The sequence below is a fragment of the Bos mutus genome, chromosome 4 (assembly GCF_027580195.1).
Source record: "Bos mutus isolate GX-2022 chromosome 4, NWIPB_WYAK_1.1, whole genome shotgun sequence".
Lineage (NCBI taxonomy): Eukaryota > Metazoa > Chordata > Mammalia > Artiodactyla > Bovidae > Bos > Bos mutus.
Genome location: NC_091620.1, coordinates 68,300,885 through 68,320,528, shown reverse-complemented (window position 1 = coordinate 68,320,528; position 19,644 = coordinate 68,300,885). Strand labels below are relative to the sequence as shown.

Here is a 19,644-nt window from a genome sequence, read left to right as displayed (position 1 = left end):
AAGACCAGCAGAGGCAGGGTTGATACTAGCTGTGTGGCTAACATTCACTCCGGCTGGGCATCTGATTTCATGGATAGGTCCTGGGCGATACTGGTTCTTGAACGCTCTATCATGCCTAATAAGCCAGGACTCAATCGGATCCTTAATCATTACATTAGAGCACATGATATATTGGTGTGATTTCGCTGTTAACAAATCCTTGTTCATTCAGCCCTCTTGGATCCTGTTTCAAATAACTTAATTAAAAATTGTTTAATTCTGAACCACAAAAGAAACTTTATTTTGTTTTAAGGTTGCCCCAAACTATTGTACTGCTAAGGATTTACTTAAGGATTTGCCTGCCCCCTTGAATCCTTTTGCAGAGTCATTTCCCAAAGCCTTGGGCTGAGGGAACGATGAAGGTGAGGAATCCACTACTCTCTCAGCACCTGCGGGACTGCAGGTGGACCAATATAAGCCTGTTCCCTGTTCTTGTCAACACTTGGTAACTGGACAGAGGAACTCAGCTGTTTACTCAAGGGCCCTGACTGGAAAGGCCATACCAGGTCCCTGTTGCACAGCCCTGGCACATTAGCCAAACCAGTCTTTAGAGAAAGAGAAATGAATGAAGTGGCCACAGAAAGGAATGGGCATGGCTGGCATCTGGCCTCCAGAGATGGGAAGCTCTGAGTATGACTCTCCATGACTGTTCCATTTCCCGTGGAGGTGCAGTGTGCCTTCTGCCCACAAGGCCCTCCTGGAACTCTCCAACATTTGCTTCATTTTGTTTGAACAGAATTCTGTTCTGTTTGGCAGTCCCTCGGAATCTTCATCCACTGTAACATATATATCTCAACACTTCTTAAAGCTCAGTAATTCAACTTTTTTCATTAGAAGAGCTCACTTGTCTATATAGGTCTTCATTTTACTTGTGATGAAATATATCTATCTAAGTTTTTCAACTGCATACAGCTCTAATTCAAAGAAATCATTCATTCAACAATAAACAAATTTTTGATTAATAAACTAAAAAAATCTATTTAATGATACCTAAAAATGTTAACATACATGAATGCAGCATTTTACTGGCTGACAAAGCTTTAAATTAAATGCTTAGCTAAACAGTTGAGTTCATAGTACCTGTTGTTAAAATGGAAATGAAGGTAACAGCAATGAAGAAGATGACAAAAATCATTTCTATTCTCATTTGGAACCAGCGCAGTGTTGACAGATACAAGAACCAGTTGGCAGTATGTAAATTCAGAGCTTTGTGGAATAAAGTTTCAAAGTAAGGCTGCCGTCCAAAGGCACGAAGTGTCCATAGTCCTTTTAAACTTGTAACAAGATGAGTGAAAATTGGACTCCTGCCTGTGAAATATTTCCATAGAGAACAATGTAAGTCATGTAAATACATAATGCAAATTATTACTTTCGAAACATTAACTTAATGAGTAATCAAACAAGTAATCAAACAATGGACATCATTGGAAAGGCTTTTCATTGTGACTCAAACTTTGAATAGATGCAATCTGTTATTTTAATGAGTTACCTTCCTTTTTAACTTGGTTACTGTGGATGGAAACTTATTATAAAATCGTTGCCATTATTAATTCATATTCCTTGGCTACCACTGGGTATTGTTTATCTGACTAATCCTAAATTAATCACTGCTGAAAATGTTTTTCTTTTGAGACAATTCATTCAATGCCTCAATTAAGAAAGTCTGTGTGACTTAATTTAGCAAATAACCTTCAATGTAGAAGCACACTGGAAATATATCCCCTGAAAATGCACCTAAGCAAAGGCTGTTATTGAACAATGAGCTTTCCAAAGAGCTCAAGCAGTGTTTGGGTGTGCACCAAAAGGCAGATCCCTGGAGAGAAAGCAAAGGTGTCTGGAAAGAACTTTGTCCAGTCTCATTTAGGAACACAGACAAACCTTTAGAAATAGTGGCACTACGGTTTCAATTTTTAATTTATAGAATTAAGAACAGATATCATATACATCCAGCCTCCTAAGACTCCATATACTCGTTTTAAATTCAAAACAAAGTCACATAGTCATTAATTCATAAAAATAATCTACATGTGTTTTATAATTTACTGTTTCCTTTTATATACTTAGATTTTTTTGCAGAGTTTGTGGTTTAACACTACATTTTAAATCTGAAAGAAGGCAATGGTCAAATTCTCAAAAATAATATTTAATAACAGTTTTGTTAATAAATTTGCTATTTGTTAATTACTTGTTATAATAAAAATTATTTATTAACAAAATATAAGAACCAGGAGAGGTATATATGATGAGAATGTACAGAAATGGCCCTGAATCAAAGTTGAAATATACATTTTTAAAACTCATTGTCATATCATGCAAGTTTAAAAACAGGAAAAACGTTTTGAAAACTAGATGCATTGCAGATAAATATCCACAGGTAGCTCTTGTGGGCATGTCACTAGCTGTACCATACCTTCAGATTCCAGCTGCTTGAGTTGTTGGGAGGTGTGGAGGAAGTAGGCTCTCAAGAGAATAAAAGCCGCTATCACTGGCACTGTAGCTAGGAAGATGTAGGGCTGTAAAACTGAGACGACCACCACAGCTCCGATCACAATTAATAACAACTGTAGGATCAAAGACAACACTGGGATAAGTAAATATTTCCATGTTGCAAAGGGACAAGGTATGTTACCAATGTTTCCTAAACAAGGTTTTCACGCTCTGTTCCATTTTAAAGACAGGGAAGGTATCTTTCTACTGGGAAAGTGGTCACATTAAAGCACATTTTTCATAAGTTCTATCAAAATTCCAAAAATTGCTTAGGTTGCTCATAATAATATTTTAGAAAACATGGTATTCTTGTATCTTAGTATATTTTCACTTCCTATACCCTTTAAAGTGTTGTATGACAAATTTTAAATGAATGTAATTTTTTCTTGCCTGGGCTTCTTTTAAAATAAACTTTTTATTTTAAAATAATTTTAGTATGAATGGTCATCTAGGTAAGCTACTTGATTTCTCTGAATCCAGATGATTAACATTTAAGATTGAAAAAAATTATACTTGAATTTTACTCCACTTACTGTTTTTGTTCTTGGCCCTTAAAACAACTGAAGATGACCCTGATGCTCAAAAACAAAAGGAAGATTTTGGGGGTAGGGCTGATTTAATTTGAAATCAGATCATTTTTTCTCTTGTGTATTATCAAATTAATTTTGTGTTTAAGTCAAGCCCATTCATTAGAGATAGTTCTTCACATTATCCACCCCAAAAGTGAAGCCATGTGGGCAGTCTCAGAAACAAGTTGATTACACTGGTGTTCTTCAGATCAAGTTAAAGGCTTAAATTCTCTATTTCCAAGTGACACTAAATCCATATGTATAAAAAAGTAAAAAAAAAAATCTGCCAGCATTTGCTCCCTAATAACCCATGTGAATAAAGTATAAAGTAACTGTCACTATAAGGGTTGAAAAATAAACCTATCATAACATCTATCTGACAATCAGCAATCCAGTTCTCTACCAGCTCCCATGGGTGACACATACACTTTCCAGCTGATGCAGAAATACAGAACATTTTGGCAGATGGAAACACGAATGAGGGTGTAACATCTGCATAAATCTTCTTTGAATGGGTTGCTATTTTCATCTAAAGCCTCAGATGATCATATCTCAATGATAGGTTTAATAGAGAAAATGCCTCTAATGTGTCCATCATCAAATTCTACAGTACCAGCCCTTCACTCATTTTTGTTCAACAAATACTCAGAAAAATCTTTGCTGTGCCAGACCCTGGACCAACTGCATATGACGACAATAATTTAAGGAAAGTAAAAGTGAAAATCACTCAGTCATGTCTGACTCTTTGCAACCCCATGGACTATACAGTCCATGGAATTCTCCAGGCCAGAATACAGGAGTGGGTAGCCAGCCCAGGGATCGAAGCATGGTCTCCTGCATTGCAGGCGGATTATTTACCAACTGAGCTATCAGGAAAGCCAATTTAAGGAAAGTCCTCTCTTCTGCTCTTGCCCTACAAGAGCCACCAGTACAATGAGAAAGCCTCAATCACCCTAGTTATTACACGACAAGACTTCATCAATGCAAAGGATTCAGTTTTTTAACTGAGGATATGCGTTTCTCAGAAAGAGAGTCTTACGGAAAAAAAAACAGAAAAATTAACTTCCAAGCATTATTTACTAGGAACTACATTTTAAGTTAAATGGGCCACTGTATTAAACACCAGTATGTCTGAAAGATAAATACTGTTGCATTTGCAGCACAGAAACATTCAGCTGTTTCACTAGGATCAGGCTTTGTTCATCTGTTTACTGTTGACAATTGTAAAGAGCACTATGTTCGTTTGTCTGCTGCTATTTTTACCATTAATTCCAATCCGGAGCTTTTGTGTTATAACAATGGGTGGGGAAAGTGATCATTGTTTTTTAAATTATTGCTGATATGGTTGATATTCTTAGGAATGAATTGTAACTGTGTTACAATACAACAGGAAGAATTGTGTAGCCGACCCAACCAATACAACAGAAGGTTTGAGAATAATGGAGAAGGTGGGAACAACTGGAAGTGATGAAATAGTCACAAGGTAGACTTCCAGTGATTATAATTATTTGTAATATAGCCCTAACTGAGAAGTGAAAAACTAAGTCTAAGCTTTGAGGAAAACAACTCAATCTGCTCTGTAAGGAGTCATCCTTAGGCACTGAGGTCAGAAGGTAATAATTTAGCACTTATGCAAAACTAAAGGCACTAGTTTAATATGCCTTGGTATTCTAACTACACAAAGAAACTTCAAATTCTGTCCTAGCTTGTAATTCGTAGTGAATAAGAAACAAGTCATACCAGACCAGGGGTATTAAAGAGAGGACAGCAAAATAAATAAATAGATTTAAATACAAGATGGAAATATGAGCACAGATCTTAATTCCCATTCAAGCTTATCAAAGTCCTAAAATTCTAGGGGAAAAAATATCAACAGACTATAAAGCCTGCAAGGCACCATTTTCATCCACCAAAAACGGCTTCAAAGTATTCCTGACACAGAAGGGCACATGCTGTTGCCTGCGTAACTGGAGCAGATGATAAGAATGAAGGATCACTTCAAAACCATTTAGAAGGTGCATTAAGTAACTGACTGATTGATAAATATCTATTTAAAACCAGGCAATGAACACCAGATCTGCAATTTAGTTCATAACTGATAGCCCTTGAGAATTTTTAAGTAACAGATTATTGGAATTAACAGAATGAATAAGGGGGGGAAAGATGTAAAAGACAGCAGAGATCAAAGTAGAAGGGCTCACTGTATTAAGACAGAAGAAATAAAAAAACCTAAAGGTTTTGAGGTTGAAAAGAGAAGATTTGCACATTTTAAGATGTACAGGCTTCTGTTTCATGAAAAAAAATCTGGCACTCAAACATAGAGATAAATTCTACATGTGCTCAGTTGTGTCCGACTCTTTGTGACCCTATGGACTGTAGCCTGCCAGGCTCCTCCGTCCATGGGGATTCTCCAGGTAAGAACACTGTGGGAGTGGGTTGCCATGCCCTCCTCCAGGGGATCTTCCCAACCCAGGGATCAAACACACGTCCCCTGCATTGCAGGTGAATTCTTTACCCACTGAGCTACCTAGGAAGCTCACAGATATAAATAGGATGCTAGGATACATTTTTTTTCTGTGTGGCTTCAAGTTCAAATTTGTCACATTATGATCCATTTCCAGTATGACAATCTGAAGCATATGACTTTGGTACTGAAAGTGATCATCATCAGACATCTTCCTCATTTTAGAAACCTGAGATCCTTAGAGATTAAGTGTCTTACTCAAGGTAAAATAAATAGTGTTATTTGCAAAACAGAATCTGGATCTTTCATTTTCAAACTATACAATGTCCAAGCCAGAAAGCAAACTTCCCAGAATATTATCAAATGTTAAGAACTAGAGTTAGTATAAATCATACTTTTTTGGAAAAAAGAAATTCATAGGTGTGCCTTATTCTGTGAAAAACCTGTTTCTGAAATGTGACTAGAAAGGAATTTCATTAACTTGAACATAAGTATAACCAACAGACCTCACAAGTTAAAGGACCTCTCTAATGCATGCATTTTTTAATAAAATCAAAATTAATCAGATTTTTATTGTATTTGATTTCCATATCATGCTTCCATAATGTGAGAGCCTCTTCTAAACAAAATAGGGAAATCAACATAAAGGAACCCTGCCCAATCACTTATGAGGCAATGACTAGTGAACCCCAAAACACTAGAAGTTGAGCAGAAACTATTCAAATTGCTGTAAGAGAAAGGATGAGACCATCACATGTGTCAAAAAGTGCTAATTCATAAAATACATGTTCAAAAAGAAACTCTCCCAAAGGATTTCTGAAATCAATCTTACACTGATTCAGAAAATACTCTGCAGGCTACAAAAGTTTTTAAAGAAAAAATTAGCAAAGGCTAACATTCACGAATCCTTTTGCAATCATGTCAGGATGTCCACGTTCCATTTTTTAACTGATTTAATATTATATTTCAGTCCGGTTATTTATAAGCATAGAACAAGGAAGAAATGTCCAGAAATTAAAGACATGGGCAACACTTCTTTACATGATGAACTCAAAGCTTTTTTTTTAATGAATTCCAGCAGCAGCTGCTGAGTTATATCCCTAAACAGAGTAACTGAAGGAAACTCAAAATACTAAAGTTCACTTGGAATGGTTAATGTGTTTGGCTGTGCCAATCATTTCAGATGAGGCAAACTGGCAATCTGGTTTTTGTGCACCTGCCAATATTGTTGTATATACAGACAAAAGTGGCAGCCTTTATTTTATTTCACAGGTTCTCAGTGGTGGGATTGGGAGGAGGGATGGGGGATGAGGAGAAAGGGGCCACTCATCCCGAGATGGGTAGCATCCTGTTCCAACTATCTCCAAGGAGGTCACCGAGACTGCTTTGTCGTTTACTCCCTGAGGCTCAACCCAAGCCAGCCAGGAATCTGCTTTCAAACCTGGTTTAATAGCCAAGGTTATCAACTTACAACACTCAAGTTCTATCACTTAATGGAATCCTAATGTGGTTACCCCTAGGTCACCTTTATCTTCTTCCCTGCTCCATTTCACCATCAGTCTTCCCATCCCAGGACACATGCTCAGAGTCAGCCTGTGCTGGAGATGCCTTCAGATCTATAACCCAGGGATAATCCTCACTAATCCTGAATTTTTCCTTCCTCCCTCACCTGCCTGAAAACTTACCTATACTTCTGTCCCAGCATTATGGTCCTTACTGTGAGACTGCTAACTAGCCATCTGTGCCAAAGTTGTTCATGGATGAGCTTGGGTGAAACTATAGCCCACCAGGAAACCAACTGATCGTCATTGTAACCTAGGCCATCTGAATGTAGGTGACTTCTATCAAAGGTGATGCCAGTGTCAAAAATGTCACACTTCATGGACAGTGATTTGGGGGAAAGTAGTCTGTTATAAGTCTTAAATCACTTCTAAGTAGAAAGCTATTATATCTAAATGAGGAATTGCCTTAGGTTCTGGTCAAGTAAGGGCTTCCCAGGTGGCACTAGAGGTAAAGAACACACCTGCCAATGCAGGACGTAAGAGACTTGGGTTCAATCCCTGGGTTGGGAAGATCCCCTGGAGGATGGCATGGCAACCCACTCCAGTGTTCTTGCATGGAGAATCCCATGGACAGAGGAGCCTGGTGGGCTACAGGCCATGGGGTTGCAAAGAGTTGGACATGACTGAAGCAACTTAGCACAACAGCACACATTGGTCAGGTAAACAGTTTTGACTTATTATTGAATTTACTAAATTTATGACTATCTTGAAGATTTTTTTTTAATATTGAAAAGATTCATATACTAGACACGGTTCAAACTCTTAACCAAATGAAAAATAAGCAAGAATTTACTCTTTATAATTTTTCTAAATACTTTTAAAAAGTGCAACAAAGTGAAGTCACTTAATAATACTTATTTTTACAAACCTGAACAAAATCAAATATGGTAAGAGGCAGAAGATCATCCAAAACTGCTATATCTTTGGAGAATCTATTAAGAATCCCACCTGCAAGGTAAAGAAACATTCTTCAAAAACTAGTAATCTTAAAAGATATATCAAAATTTGATAAACTTGGATCATAGCAGAAGGACTCAGAACTCAAATACAAATGAACATATAATCAGAAGTATAAGGCTATAGACAATTTCAGTGTTCTACAAGGATTCTCTGATGCTGGGAAAGACTGAGGGCAGGAGGAGGAGGAGGCATCAGAGGATGAGAAGATGGTTGAATGGTAACACCGACTCAATGGACATGAGTTTGTGCAAACTCTGGGAGACAGTGAAGGATGGGAGCCTGATGCATTGCAGTCCGTGCAGTCACAAAGAATCGGACATGATTTAGTGACTGAATGACAACAAACAGCAAGGATTCTAAGAAACTTTTTATACAAAGACTCTAAATAACTCTGTGTTCAAATTTTTGTCTCTACTTGTAACCTTTTATGAAATAAAGATTGCTGTAAGATTCATGCAAAGCCCAACGTCTCTAACAGAGCCCTATCACAAATTACGTCAGGAACAGGCACCCTTCTACTACTATAATCCCACACTTACAAGCCTGAGTTTTGTGATAATTTTCTGGCTGTGCTTTCATCATTCCCTTATTTCGTAATGTAGAGCCTCCCTAATTTTCAACTTCCACACCTTTCTGACACACCTCAGCACAACCTGTTCTCAAACCCTCCCTGCCCACCATGTGGCCCTCTTTGGCCATGTTCTCCTTTTTTACCGTCTTCACTGACAATTTAACTTCAGCCTGTCTTCTAAATTACAGACTCACATTTGTAAGTCTGATCATTTTTTCCTTCAGTGAAAACAATGTCACACATGGAGTGTCTACAGGGCACTGGGCACAATGCTAGGCACTGAGATAACAGACGTGGATCAGCCAATGCTCCTTGCCCTTAAGGAATTCATCGCCTAGGGGTTAGTTAGACATACAATTAAAGTATAATAATACTGTACAGATTTTTTTTGATAAGATTGAATCTTATCATGTACCCTCCCCCATGAACTGCAGGATAAAGTCGTAATTTCTTAGTTTAATACTTAATAACTTCCATGATTTTGACCTTAAGTCACCCAAGGAACAAGCTTCCTCTTTTCAAACATTCTGTTTCAATCAATCTGGTTTATTCTTTAAACACACTTTACTCTCTCCTATTTCTTTGCACTTTCCATATGGTTCCCTCTGCCTGAAAACCCTTTCCCCTCATCTCTACTTGCTAAAAAATATTGTCTTCTTCATGGCCCTATTCAAAATGCCTCTCTGGCAAGGACACATCAATGTTTGCACCAGTTCAAATTAATCCCTTCCTCCTCTGGGCACACTGAATACCTTTGCTATATCTTGTCAGCACTTCTGTGTTATAATAATTATATACATGTTGTATAGTTGCTTGTACACATGTCTTATCTCTTTTTTCTAGATTGCAGATTTTGAGAGGTCACTGGGCCCATGTCACATTTATTTTGTGTCAATCTGAGCCCTCAGCAAAAAGCTTTATGTAGGAATTATCCAATGCTTATTTTCTGTCACTATCTCCTAGTCCTTACTAATGATACATTATTTAGCATATTTAATCAATCATATTTGTATACCTTTTCATAAATAAATAAAAAATTGTGGGGGGAGTAGCCTATGGTATTTATTTTGTGTAGAAAATGAAACTCACTTTGGTAAAAAAAAGAAAAAAAAACATCATTCTGGTGCTTAGTATATTTCAGATGGGAAACAATAGCAAGGGAATAAGAGTGGGTAATTGGCATTGACCTGATGTTGGCTATGTAATGGCCAGTACGTGATGACCTTGTTTCATTTCACAATGGTCTTTTGAGATAAGAATTCCTTTTCTCATTTTACAGATGTGGATGCAAGTCTCAGAAGAGTAACTTGCCCATGATGATCACCCTTAAGAGGACAAGACAGAGCTCAAACAATGCCCATGCTCCTTCCATTATATCTCATTGCCTGTTTCTCACTGCTAGAATCTTGGGTAAAACCCCTACCTTCTCTGGAGCTCAGCTCTCCCATTGAAAAAAAATGAAATCACTGGATGAAGGTAATTGGACATTCCCTTTTAGGTCTAAAACATCTTAGCTCTAAAATGGAAGCATGGTGATGAGTATATCCAAATGGGGCAAGACTTTGGTGACACACGAGGGCTTCAGAATAAATATAAGGAAGATCCTCTTGAATATTAACACTGAAATGTTATTACCCAGAAAAAAAATGATGGTTAATTTTTATCTTGAGGTTTTTAGATACAAATTACTCTAAAACTCTGACTTGGAAATTATTTTTTCCTTTATAATCAAATATTCCAGTTCTTATCAATTATGGTCACCACATTATACACTAGATCTTCAGACCTTACTGATCTTATAACTAAAAGCTTGTACTCCTTTACCAACCTCTATGATAGTGTCAAAAGTATTTTCAAAATATATCTGGGATACCCCAACCCATTTAAAATAAAACCTGGAATGAATTTATGGGATTATCTTTGAACAGTTATATGAAACTAGATTACTCTATCTCATCAAAATACTTCATTAGTAAAAGAATTTTGCTTTTTGGATCTCTTCAAATCATCTCCCCTTTTAAACAGCACTATACATTGACAACAAGATACCTAGAAGGGAGCTAGCTCAAATACCTGAAGAGAGAAGGATATTTGACTCAGAAGGGGCTGCTTCTGCTGCTATAGTCCCATCAGCATCATGTCCTAACAAACTGTGCTACTCTAATAAACAGAAATATGAAGAGTGACAGTACCTGAGAGCCTATAATACCTGAGACAGGCCCACGCCCAACATAAGGAAGCTCAACGAAGGGTAAATGCCTCCATGCAAAAGCCAGTGTTATCACTACAAAATCAACCAACTTATAGGCCCTCTTTGTGGAGGAGCAGCAGCTTCATCTTGTACATCTAGTTAAGTACCTGTTTTCAACGTGTTGAGGGTTGACATAGGGGCTTGAAGAACAGACTGTAGCATTTTGTGGTGTAAAGTTTTTGACACTGTGATTAGAGTATGCACCAGTGGTAAACCTCTGAAGAGTCCTAGAGCAAGCAAAGTGTCAGCCACTCCCACATAAATGTAAAAAATATAATACGAGCTGGTGCTGGTGATGATCACTGCATAACTGTTATTTGCACTCTTAGTACTGTTTCCTTTGTCTTGAAAAAATATTCTGTAAAGCAAAAGGAAATTATTATTTGACAACCAAACTTTTCCAATGAATTACCAATACATGTAAATGATGCTGAATTTGAGTCCAAAGAAATACAACATATTTCATTAGCAGAATTTATGCCTTTAACCTGAAGGACTTACTATTGCAAGAAAGCAGACTAAGCTTTCCACCACTGAAATAGATAAAATTTCAAATACTAACTTTGCAAGGTCATCTCAAACATTGTTATTGCATTTTATGGAAACTAAACACGACTAAATCTTTTAAAAATTGATAATGAGCTACAAAAACTGCACACACAATTTTAAACAAAAGAACTCAATTCTCTACTACATTACTGTGGGGAAATGAAGCAGAGTAGAAATTACAATGTTTAATAAAACCCAAATAATCAACAGAAACAAAATACAATCCACAATAGGACATGGAATACTCACTTCGGAAATAGGCACAACACAACCAAAGAAGCAGCCACCTGGAAGGGAACAACACACACTTGACTTTTTCCATCCTCTTTTCCCATTTTTCCCACACCCACCTCTAATTCCATCATGACCAATATCAAAATACACGCAATTTTATTTTCCTTGGCTTTACTTTCCTGGGTCCAAAAGCTGCCATAATTGTTCTAGGAACTATTTGAGGTGAGACCATGTTAAGCTAATGGAATTCAAATTTCACCGAATAAAATACTTATTCATTTCTCTCCTTCATTCAACAGGAACTATTCATTGAACCTCACAGAAGAGCTAACACTGCAGTTAAATGTTTTAAGTAATAAAGTTTGTTTCTTATGAAGAGATTACTCTCAGCCTGCTGGCAGATAATTGATCTCGTTGGTGGCTATAAATAATTTAATTTGTCATACAATGATTATGAGGGACTCATAACTATAAGTCCAATTAGTTATGAGAAAGGATGAGATACATATTCAGGAAACTTGGTTAACATTTCAAAAGGGCAAAAATTCACAGTGTTTTAATAAAGTGCATTCACATTAAAACATACTACTGGCACTATGTGGGCTTTCTCATGGTGGAAATTTTTGGCTGAGGAACATATATTCTATATCATAACTAAAAAAAATGAACTATCATTTGTTTATTATCTGAACTCTGTTCTATTTCAATTTGGCATTCCAATTTCCTAAAACACTGTGGGGAAACAATCTTGCGATGATACCAACACAATCATAATACTAGAAATATTTACACAATTATAAGACTGATAGTATGCAATTAGGCCAATAATAACTTTAACAAAGAATCAAATAGAAAAATAGGAGAAACTGTAAGCAAAATAAAAAAATTTGAAAATGAACACAGACCAAAAACAAATAGGGGAGAAACAAATATGCTTGCTATAAGAAATCTATGTATTATTTCATAATCAACTTAAGCATTTAACAGTATCACATAAAAACTATGGAGAATAGTTAGCAGTAATTAAGAAATTACATTATGAAGTCTTAGAGTCTAAATAGTATATAGTGGTGGTTTAGTCATTAAGTCGTGTCTGACTCTTTGCAACCCCATGGACGGTAGCCTGCCAGGCTTCTCGGTCCGTGGGATTCTCCAAGCAAGAAGTGGAGTGGGTTGTCATTTCCTTCTCCAGGAGATCTTCCAGACCCAGGAATTGAACCAATGTCTCCTGCATTGCAGGTAGATTCTTTACTGACGAGCTACGAGGGAAGCCCCACTTTACGTAAATTTGCCTATCAGATTGGAGTATCATAATAAAAAAGCTAATGGCATCATTCACAATTTCCTACTTTTTCATTACACATGGCCTCCATGCACCTATTGACAAAAAGTACCTTTGTCTCCTTGAAATTCAAGTGAATTCAAAATGACAAGAAACTGAACAATAATCTTGCTACTTCAAAAGTCTTTGTTTCAGTAAAAATGTTTTCTGATTTCCCAATACTAATCAAATTACTAATCAAATCAAAGGGTATATTTCTCAGTTACCCTTTGGTTATTGTAGTCCCTCTCTGTTCCAATGAAAGAAGTGTCAACAATGTTGGCATTCCAACTTCTCTGAATGTGAGTAAATCCAAGAAATAAATATTCTATAATATTTACTATGGAACAACCAAAGCAGTTGTTCAAAGACCCTGGTCTAATCTGTGCAATATAAAGGTATTTCATGGCTCTTGTCAACAGAGACCACTTATGGAACTACCAACCCAAACTGCTTTTACTGACTGGAACACAAACATTTCCAAGGACTTGACATAATGACTTTAATAAAAATGTCTGGGGCATGTATAAACAATTGAGCAGGCAAGTTCTAGCATTTAATTTCTAAAATGTCTGAGGTTATAAAGTTCATGCAGTTTAAGATAGAATGACAAGTCCTGAAAGACTAAAGAACAAAAGTAAAAAGGTCATTATTTTCAGCTTTGTTAGGGTTTGAAGAAGCATTCCTTATGTTGAAAAGGGTATAGTCTAGATCAGCAATGTCCAACAGAAACTTCCACAAAAATAGAAATGTTCAATATCTGCACTGTTCAGTGTGATTACCACTTAATACAAGTGGCACTTGATCCCTTGAAATGTGGCCAGTGTGGGTGACTGGGGAACTGAATGTTATATTTTGTTTCATTTTAAATAACTTAATTTACATTGTCACACATAGCAGGTGGATACTGTACTGGACAGTGCATGAATAAACTAAGCCTATTAGCTCCGTAGGGTTTTAGCCAGAGTACTTATTCCCAGGTGGCTCAGTGGTAAATAACCTGCCTGCAACATGAGAGATGTGGGTTTGATCCCTGGGTTGGGAAGATCCCCTGGAGGAGGAAATGGCAACCCACTCCAGTATTCTTGACTGGAAAAGTCCATGAACAGAGGAGCCTGGTGGGATGCAGTCCATGGGGTCGCAAAGAGTTGGACACACTCACATGCACATGCTCACCACCTGCATACACTTATTCTATACCCGTCTAATCATCAGGAGCCTGATGACAGTGTTCTCTAAGGATAGATCCATGAACAGTCAACATGATCACTCACAGACTTTGCAAATGACCACAAATGAAAAACTAGTAGCCAGTATTTAGAAGCTAAATCATGATTTAAATTATATAGATGATTTGTCTGTATGATTTAAAAAATAATGGCATGTTGGGACTAGAGGACCATAGTATATATATATTCAAAGAGAAGCCAAGTGCCTATATCTGAAAGACTTATTATGATAAATTAACTAGTAAACATCCTTGGAGATGTTATAGATAAAGGTTGATGATGTATGTAGTAAAACTCCAACAGTATGGTTTCAAAAACAAGATGTGATGGAGAACTAGAGCAAGAATATATTCAAGACATAGGAGGAACCTACCATTACATAACCGGGCCAGTACAAGTCTGACACTCACCACAAAAGAAAATAGGCATGAAAAGAGAACACTGCCAAGATCGGGTATAGAAAAGGTTCAGAAATGTGAATATAACCAAAAGAGGTATAATGATCCAACATTCTGTCATGAAGAACTTCAGTTCAGTTCAGTCACTCAGTCATGTCCAACTCTTTCAGACCACATGGACTGCAGCATGCCAGGCTTTGCTCTCCATCACCAACTAACAGAGCTTGTTCAAACTTATGTCCATTGAGTAGGTGATGCCATCCAACCATCTCCTCTTCTGCTGTCCCCTTCACCTCCCGCCTTCAATCTTTTCCAGCATCAGGGTCTTTTCTAAGGAGTCAGTTCTTCGCATCTGGTGGCCAAAGTATTGGAGTTTCAGATTTAGCATCAGTCCTTCCAAAGAATATTCAGGACTGATTTCCTTTGGGATGGACTGGTTGGATGTCCTTGCAAAGGGACTCTCAAGAGTCTTCTCCAACACCACAGTTCAAAAGCATCAATTCTTCAACACTCAGTTTTCTTTATAGTCCAACTCTCACATCCATACACGACTACTGGAAAAACCATGTTTGGCAAAGTGACCTTTGTTGGCAAAGTGACGTCGCTGCTTTTTAATACACTGTCTAGGTTTGTCATGTAAGCATCTTTTAATTTCATGGCTGCAGTCACCATCTGCACTGATTTTGGAGCCCAAGAATATAAAGTCTCTCACTGTTTCCACTGTTTCCCCATCTATTTGCCATGAGGTGATGGGACCAGATGCCATGATCATAGTTTTCTGAATGTTGATATTGAAGCCAGCTTTTTCACTCTCCTCTTTCACCTTCATCAAGAGGCTCTTTAGTTCCTCTTCACTTTCTGCCATAAGGGTGTTGTCATCTGCATATCTGAGGTTATTAATATTTCTCCTGGTAATCTTGATTCCAGCTGGTGTGTCATCCAGCGTGCCCTTTTGTATGATGTACTCTGCATATAAGTTAAATAAGCAGGGTGACAATAAACAGCCTTGACATACTCCTTTCCCAATTTGGAACCAGTCTGTTGTTCCATGTGCAGTACTAACTGTTGGTTCTTGACCTACATACAGATTTCTCAGGAGGCAGGTCAGGTGGTCTGGTGGTCCATCAAGAAGAACTTCAATGAACTTCAAAGTAGATACTCTTAAATATTTCACTGAAATATCTGTAGACTTTTAAATATGCCTTAAGGGTCTGAACACTGTGGCTGTTTAGCCTAGTTAATAAGAGCTATCTTTTCCTGTCATAACAGATGTTCCTACCTTCCCTCTTGTCCCTATCCAATCCATTTTCCATATACCACAGTGATCTTTTTTTAAACATAAAAAATCATATCATACCTTGAAAGAAGGCGTTCAAAGTTTTCCTATTGCACTTAAAATAAAACTGAAGTTCTTCAGCGAATGCTTCTGCAGACCTGGCTTTGATTTACTTTTTCAGTGTCACCACATGATATGCCACTCACCACTTTCTCCCATTCCTCCAAATGTGCTGGCCTTCGCTTAGTTTCCACAATTCACCAAACTTCTCCAAGTCCTTTGTATTTGCCCCAGTTTCTGCATGTCTGGAGTACTTTTTATGCTTCAGGTGTCAACTAAATGTCATTTCTTCAGGAAGACCTTCCTGTCCTCTCTGTCCAGCTTTATTTTAGCCCACTATTTATCTCTTTATGGAACTCACTACATTCTGTGATTATTTCCATCAAAACTTATTTACCATCTGTCTTCTCCCTCAGAAAGTGCTTCATAAGATCAAGGAGGAGCCATCTGTCCTCTTTCCCATTGCATGCTTAGCTTAGTGTCTATAACAATATCCAAGAGATAGTAGGCATTCAGTAAATCTATCCTTAATAAACAAAGGAAGGGATGAATAAGAAGATACTTAAAAAACACAAATGTTTTTTATTTTAAAACATTTAAATACAAAATGGAAATTATATAATTTTATTTATAATTATATAAACAGAAAGAAATTATATACTAAACAGAAAGGAATTATATACTAATCACATAAAATATTTTTAAAATGTTTTAAAAACATTTTAAAATGCAGATGACATTTTATGTAGTATAAAGAACCAGAACCAATTCATAAGTTCTGTATATCTATAGAATTCAGAGCTACCTTCCAAGCCACACAAGAAGATCTATGTTTAAATGAAGACCTGTTAAAACAGTATTGGCATTTTGAGCTTTCACCAAAGGAATACAGTATTGTGAATTCTGTTTACACTGTAAACATAAGTACATTGGTGTAATCCATTGGTATGTTCTGTTTTGTCTTCGCTGTAAACAGAGCATATAGAATCATGCTTGGCATATTGAAAGAACTTGAAAAATATGTGTTGAATGAGTAAGTGGCTGAATGAATGAGTAAAGAGTAAGAAGCAGTAAGAGTAAAGTGACACCTTGTCAAGACTTAATCACAGATTTCAATGCTTTGCAGGTTAAATCATGCCCTAAAACATAGACCCTTGCTAAGCAATACTGCCTTGAAAGTATTACTATCAATAAAGGTATAACTATCATTAAGGTATTATGGGAGCATAATATATATTGAGGGATTCCTCATTAAGAAACAAAGAGGACAGACTTTGCTGCAGCACAGCACACAGGCTCTTCCCAGAGCAGGGATTAAACTCCTGTCTCCTACATCACCAGGAGGAATCTTTACCACTGAACCACCAGGGAAGCCCCTACTAAGCCTGTGCTCTAAAGCCCGGGAGCTACAATTACTGAGTCCATGTGCCCTAGAGCCTGCAATCAGCAACAAGAGAAACCACTGCAATGAGAAGCCCATTCGCTGCAACTTAGAGAGCAGTCCCAACTCACCACAGCTATGCACCAAAAAAGCCTCCACACCAATGAAGATGCAGAATGGCCAAAAATTAATAAATTGTAAAAAATAAAAATAACATACTTTTTAAAAAGAAACAGAGAGGAAGTCATTTAAGAATAGTACGTAGCAGTTCTCTAACACATTTCTTAAAACACAGGCATAGAAGGACCAAATGTGATCTTTAGTTATTCGAGGCAACAATAATATACTCTGGTTGTTGCAAAAGAAAAGGTGGGCACTGCCTCCTACCTTATTATTTGCATTTCTTTTCTATCTAGTCAATGATGCACTGCCAAATAGAAGCACTAGAGAGACCAACATAATAGAAATTCTAAAGCCTGTATCCTTGGTTCTAATATCTAAGAACTTAACAGAAGATACTATGCTATCATAAAGAAAACAGCACAAAAATATAAAGGTATACTGATTCACTTAATAAATTAACACACTATAGATAATTTGTTGTTGTTCAGTAGCTAAGTCATGTCTGACTGCAACCTCATGAACTGCAGCAAGCCAGGCTTCCCTGTCCTTCACTATCTGCTGGAGTTTGTTCAAACTCATGTCCATTCAGTGAGTAATGTCATCCAACCATCTCATCCTGTCACACTCTTCTCCCTTATTGCCCTCAATCTTTCCCAGCGTCGGTCTTTTCCAGTGAGCTGTCTAATTGTAGTAGGTAGCAAAAGTATTTTGGAGCTTCAGGTTCAGCACCAATCATTACAATGAATATTCAGGTTTCATTTCCTTTAGGATCAATTGATTTATATCCTTGCTGGAGAATCTTCTCCAGCACAATTTGAAAGCATCAGTTCTTCAGTGCTCAGCCTTCTTAGCAACTCTCACATTCATACATGACTACTGGAAAAACCATAGCTTGGACTACAAAGACCTTTGTTGGCAAAGTGATATCTCTGCTTTTTAATATGCTGTCTAGGTTTGTTTGGCCTTGGAGTACAAAATGAAGAAGGGCTAAGGCTAACAGTTTTGCCAAAGAACATGCTGGTCATAAAAAAACACCCTCTTCCAACAACACAAGAACTGTCTCTGCACATGGACATCACCAGATGGTCAATACCGAAATGAGACTGTTTACATGCTTTGCAGCCAATGATTGAGAAGCTCTGTACAGTCAGCAAAAACAAGACCGGGAGCTAACTGTGGCTTAGATCATGAACTCCTTATGGCAAAATTAAGACTTAAATTGAAGAACATAGGGAAAACCACTACGCCATTGAAGAACCTAGGGAAAACCACTACGCCACTAAATCAAATCCCTTATGACTATACAGTGGAAGTGACAAATAGATTCAAGGGATTAGATCTGATAGAAAGAGTGCCTGAAGAACTATGGACAGAGGTTTGTAACACTGTACAGGAGGCTGTGATCAAACCCATCCTTAAGAAAAAGAAATGCAGTAAGGCAAAATGGTTTTCTGAGGAGGTCTGACAAATAGCTGAGAAAAGAAGAGAAACTACAGGCAAAGGAGAAAAGGAACTATATGAATGCAGAGTTTCAGAGAATAGCAAGGAGAGAAAAGAAAGCCTTTTAAGTGAAAAATGCAAAGAAATAGAGGAAAACAACAGAATGGGAAAGACTATATGAATGCAGAGTTTCAGAGAATAGCAAGGAGAGAAAAGAAAGTCTTTTAAGTGAAAAATGCAAAGAAATAGAGGAAAACAACAGAATGGGAAAGACTATATGAATGCAGAGTTTCAGAGAATAGCAAGGAGAGAAAAGAAAGTCTTTTAAGTGAAAAATGCAAAGAAATAGAAGAAAACAACAGAATGGGAAAGAAATGGGAAATTTCTTCAAGAAAATTAGAGATACCAAGGGAACATTTCATGCAAGTTTGGGCACAATAAAGGACAGAAACTAAATGGACCTAACAGAAGCAGAAGATAATAAGAAGAGGTGGCAAGAATGCACAGAAGACCCACTTGACTTCATATTCCAGGGTGTCTAGCTCTAGGTGAGCAATCATACCATCGTGATTATCTGGGTCATGAAGATCTTTTTTATACAGTTTGTCTGTGTATTCTTGCCACATCTTCTTAGTATCTTCGGCTTCTGTTAGGTCCATACCATTTCTGTCCTTTACTTTGCATGAAATGTTCCCTGGTATACCTATGGCTGATTCATGTTTATGTATGG

The 19,644-nt window shown here is 37.2% G+C and overlaps 1 protein-coding gene across 2 annotated transcripts in view; it reads right to left on the bottom strand.

Moving 5' to 3' along the window:
• CFTR (CF transmembrane conductance regulator) overlaps nucleotides 1–19,644 on the bottom strand; it is a 219,456-nt gene that overhangs the window by 68,098 nt on the left and 131,714 nt on the right. For both annotated transcript variants that reach the window (XM_070369592.1, XM_070369593.1), the window contains exons 16-20: nucleotides 11,702–11,739; nucleotides 11,011–11,261; nucleotides 7,990–8,069; nucleotides 2,450–2,600; nucleotides 1,120–1,347 (exon numbers count right to left, since the gene is read on the bottom strand). In XM_070369592.1, coding sequence (XP_070225693.1) covers nucleotides 1,120–1,347; nucleotides 2,450–2,600; nucleotides 7,990–8,069; nucleotides 11,011–11,261; nucleotides 11,702–11,739 — 748 coding nt within the window. The remainder of the gene's footprint in view (nucleotides 1–1,119; nucleotides 1,348–2,449; nucleotides 2,601–7,989; nucleotides 8,070–11,010; nucleotides 11,262–11,701; nucleotides 11,740–19,644) is intronic.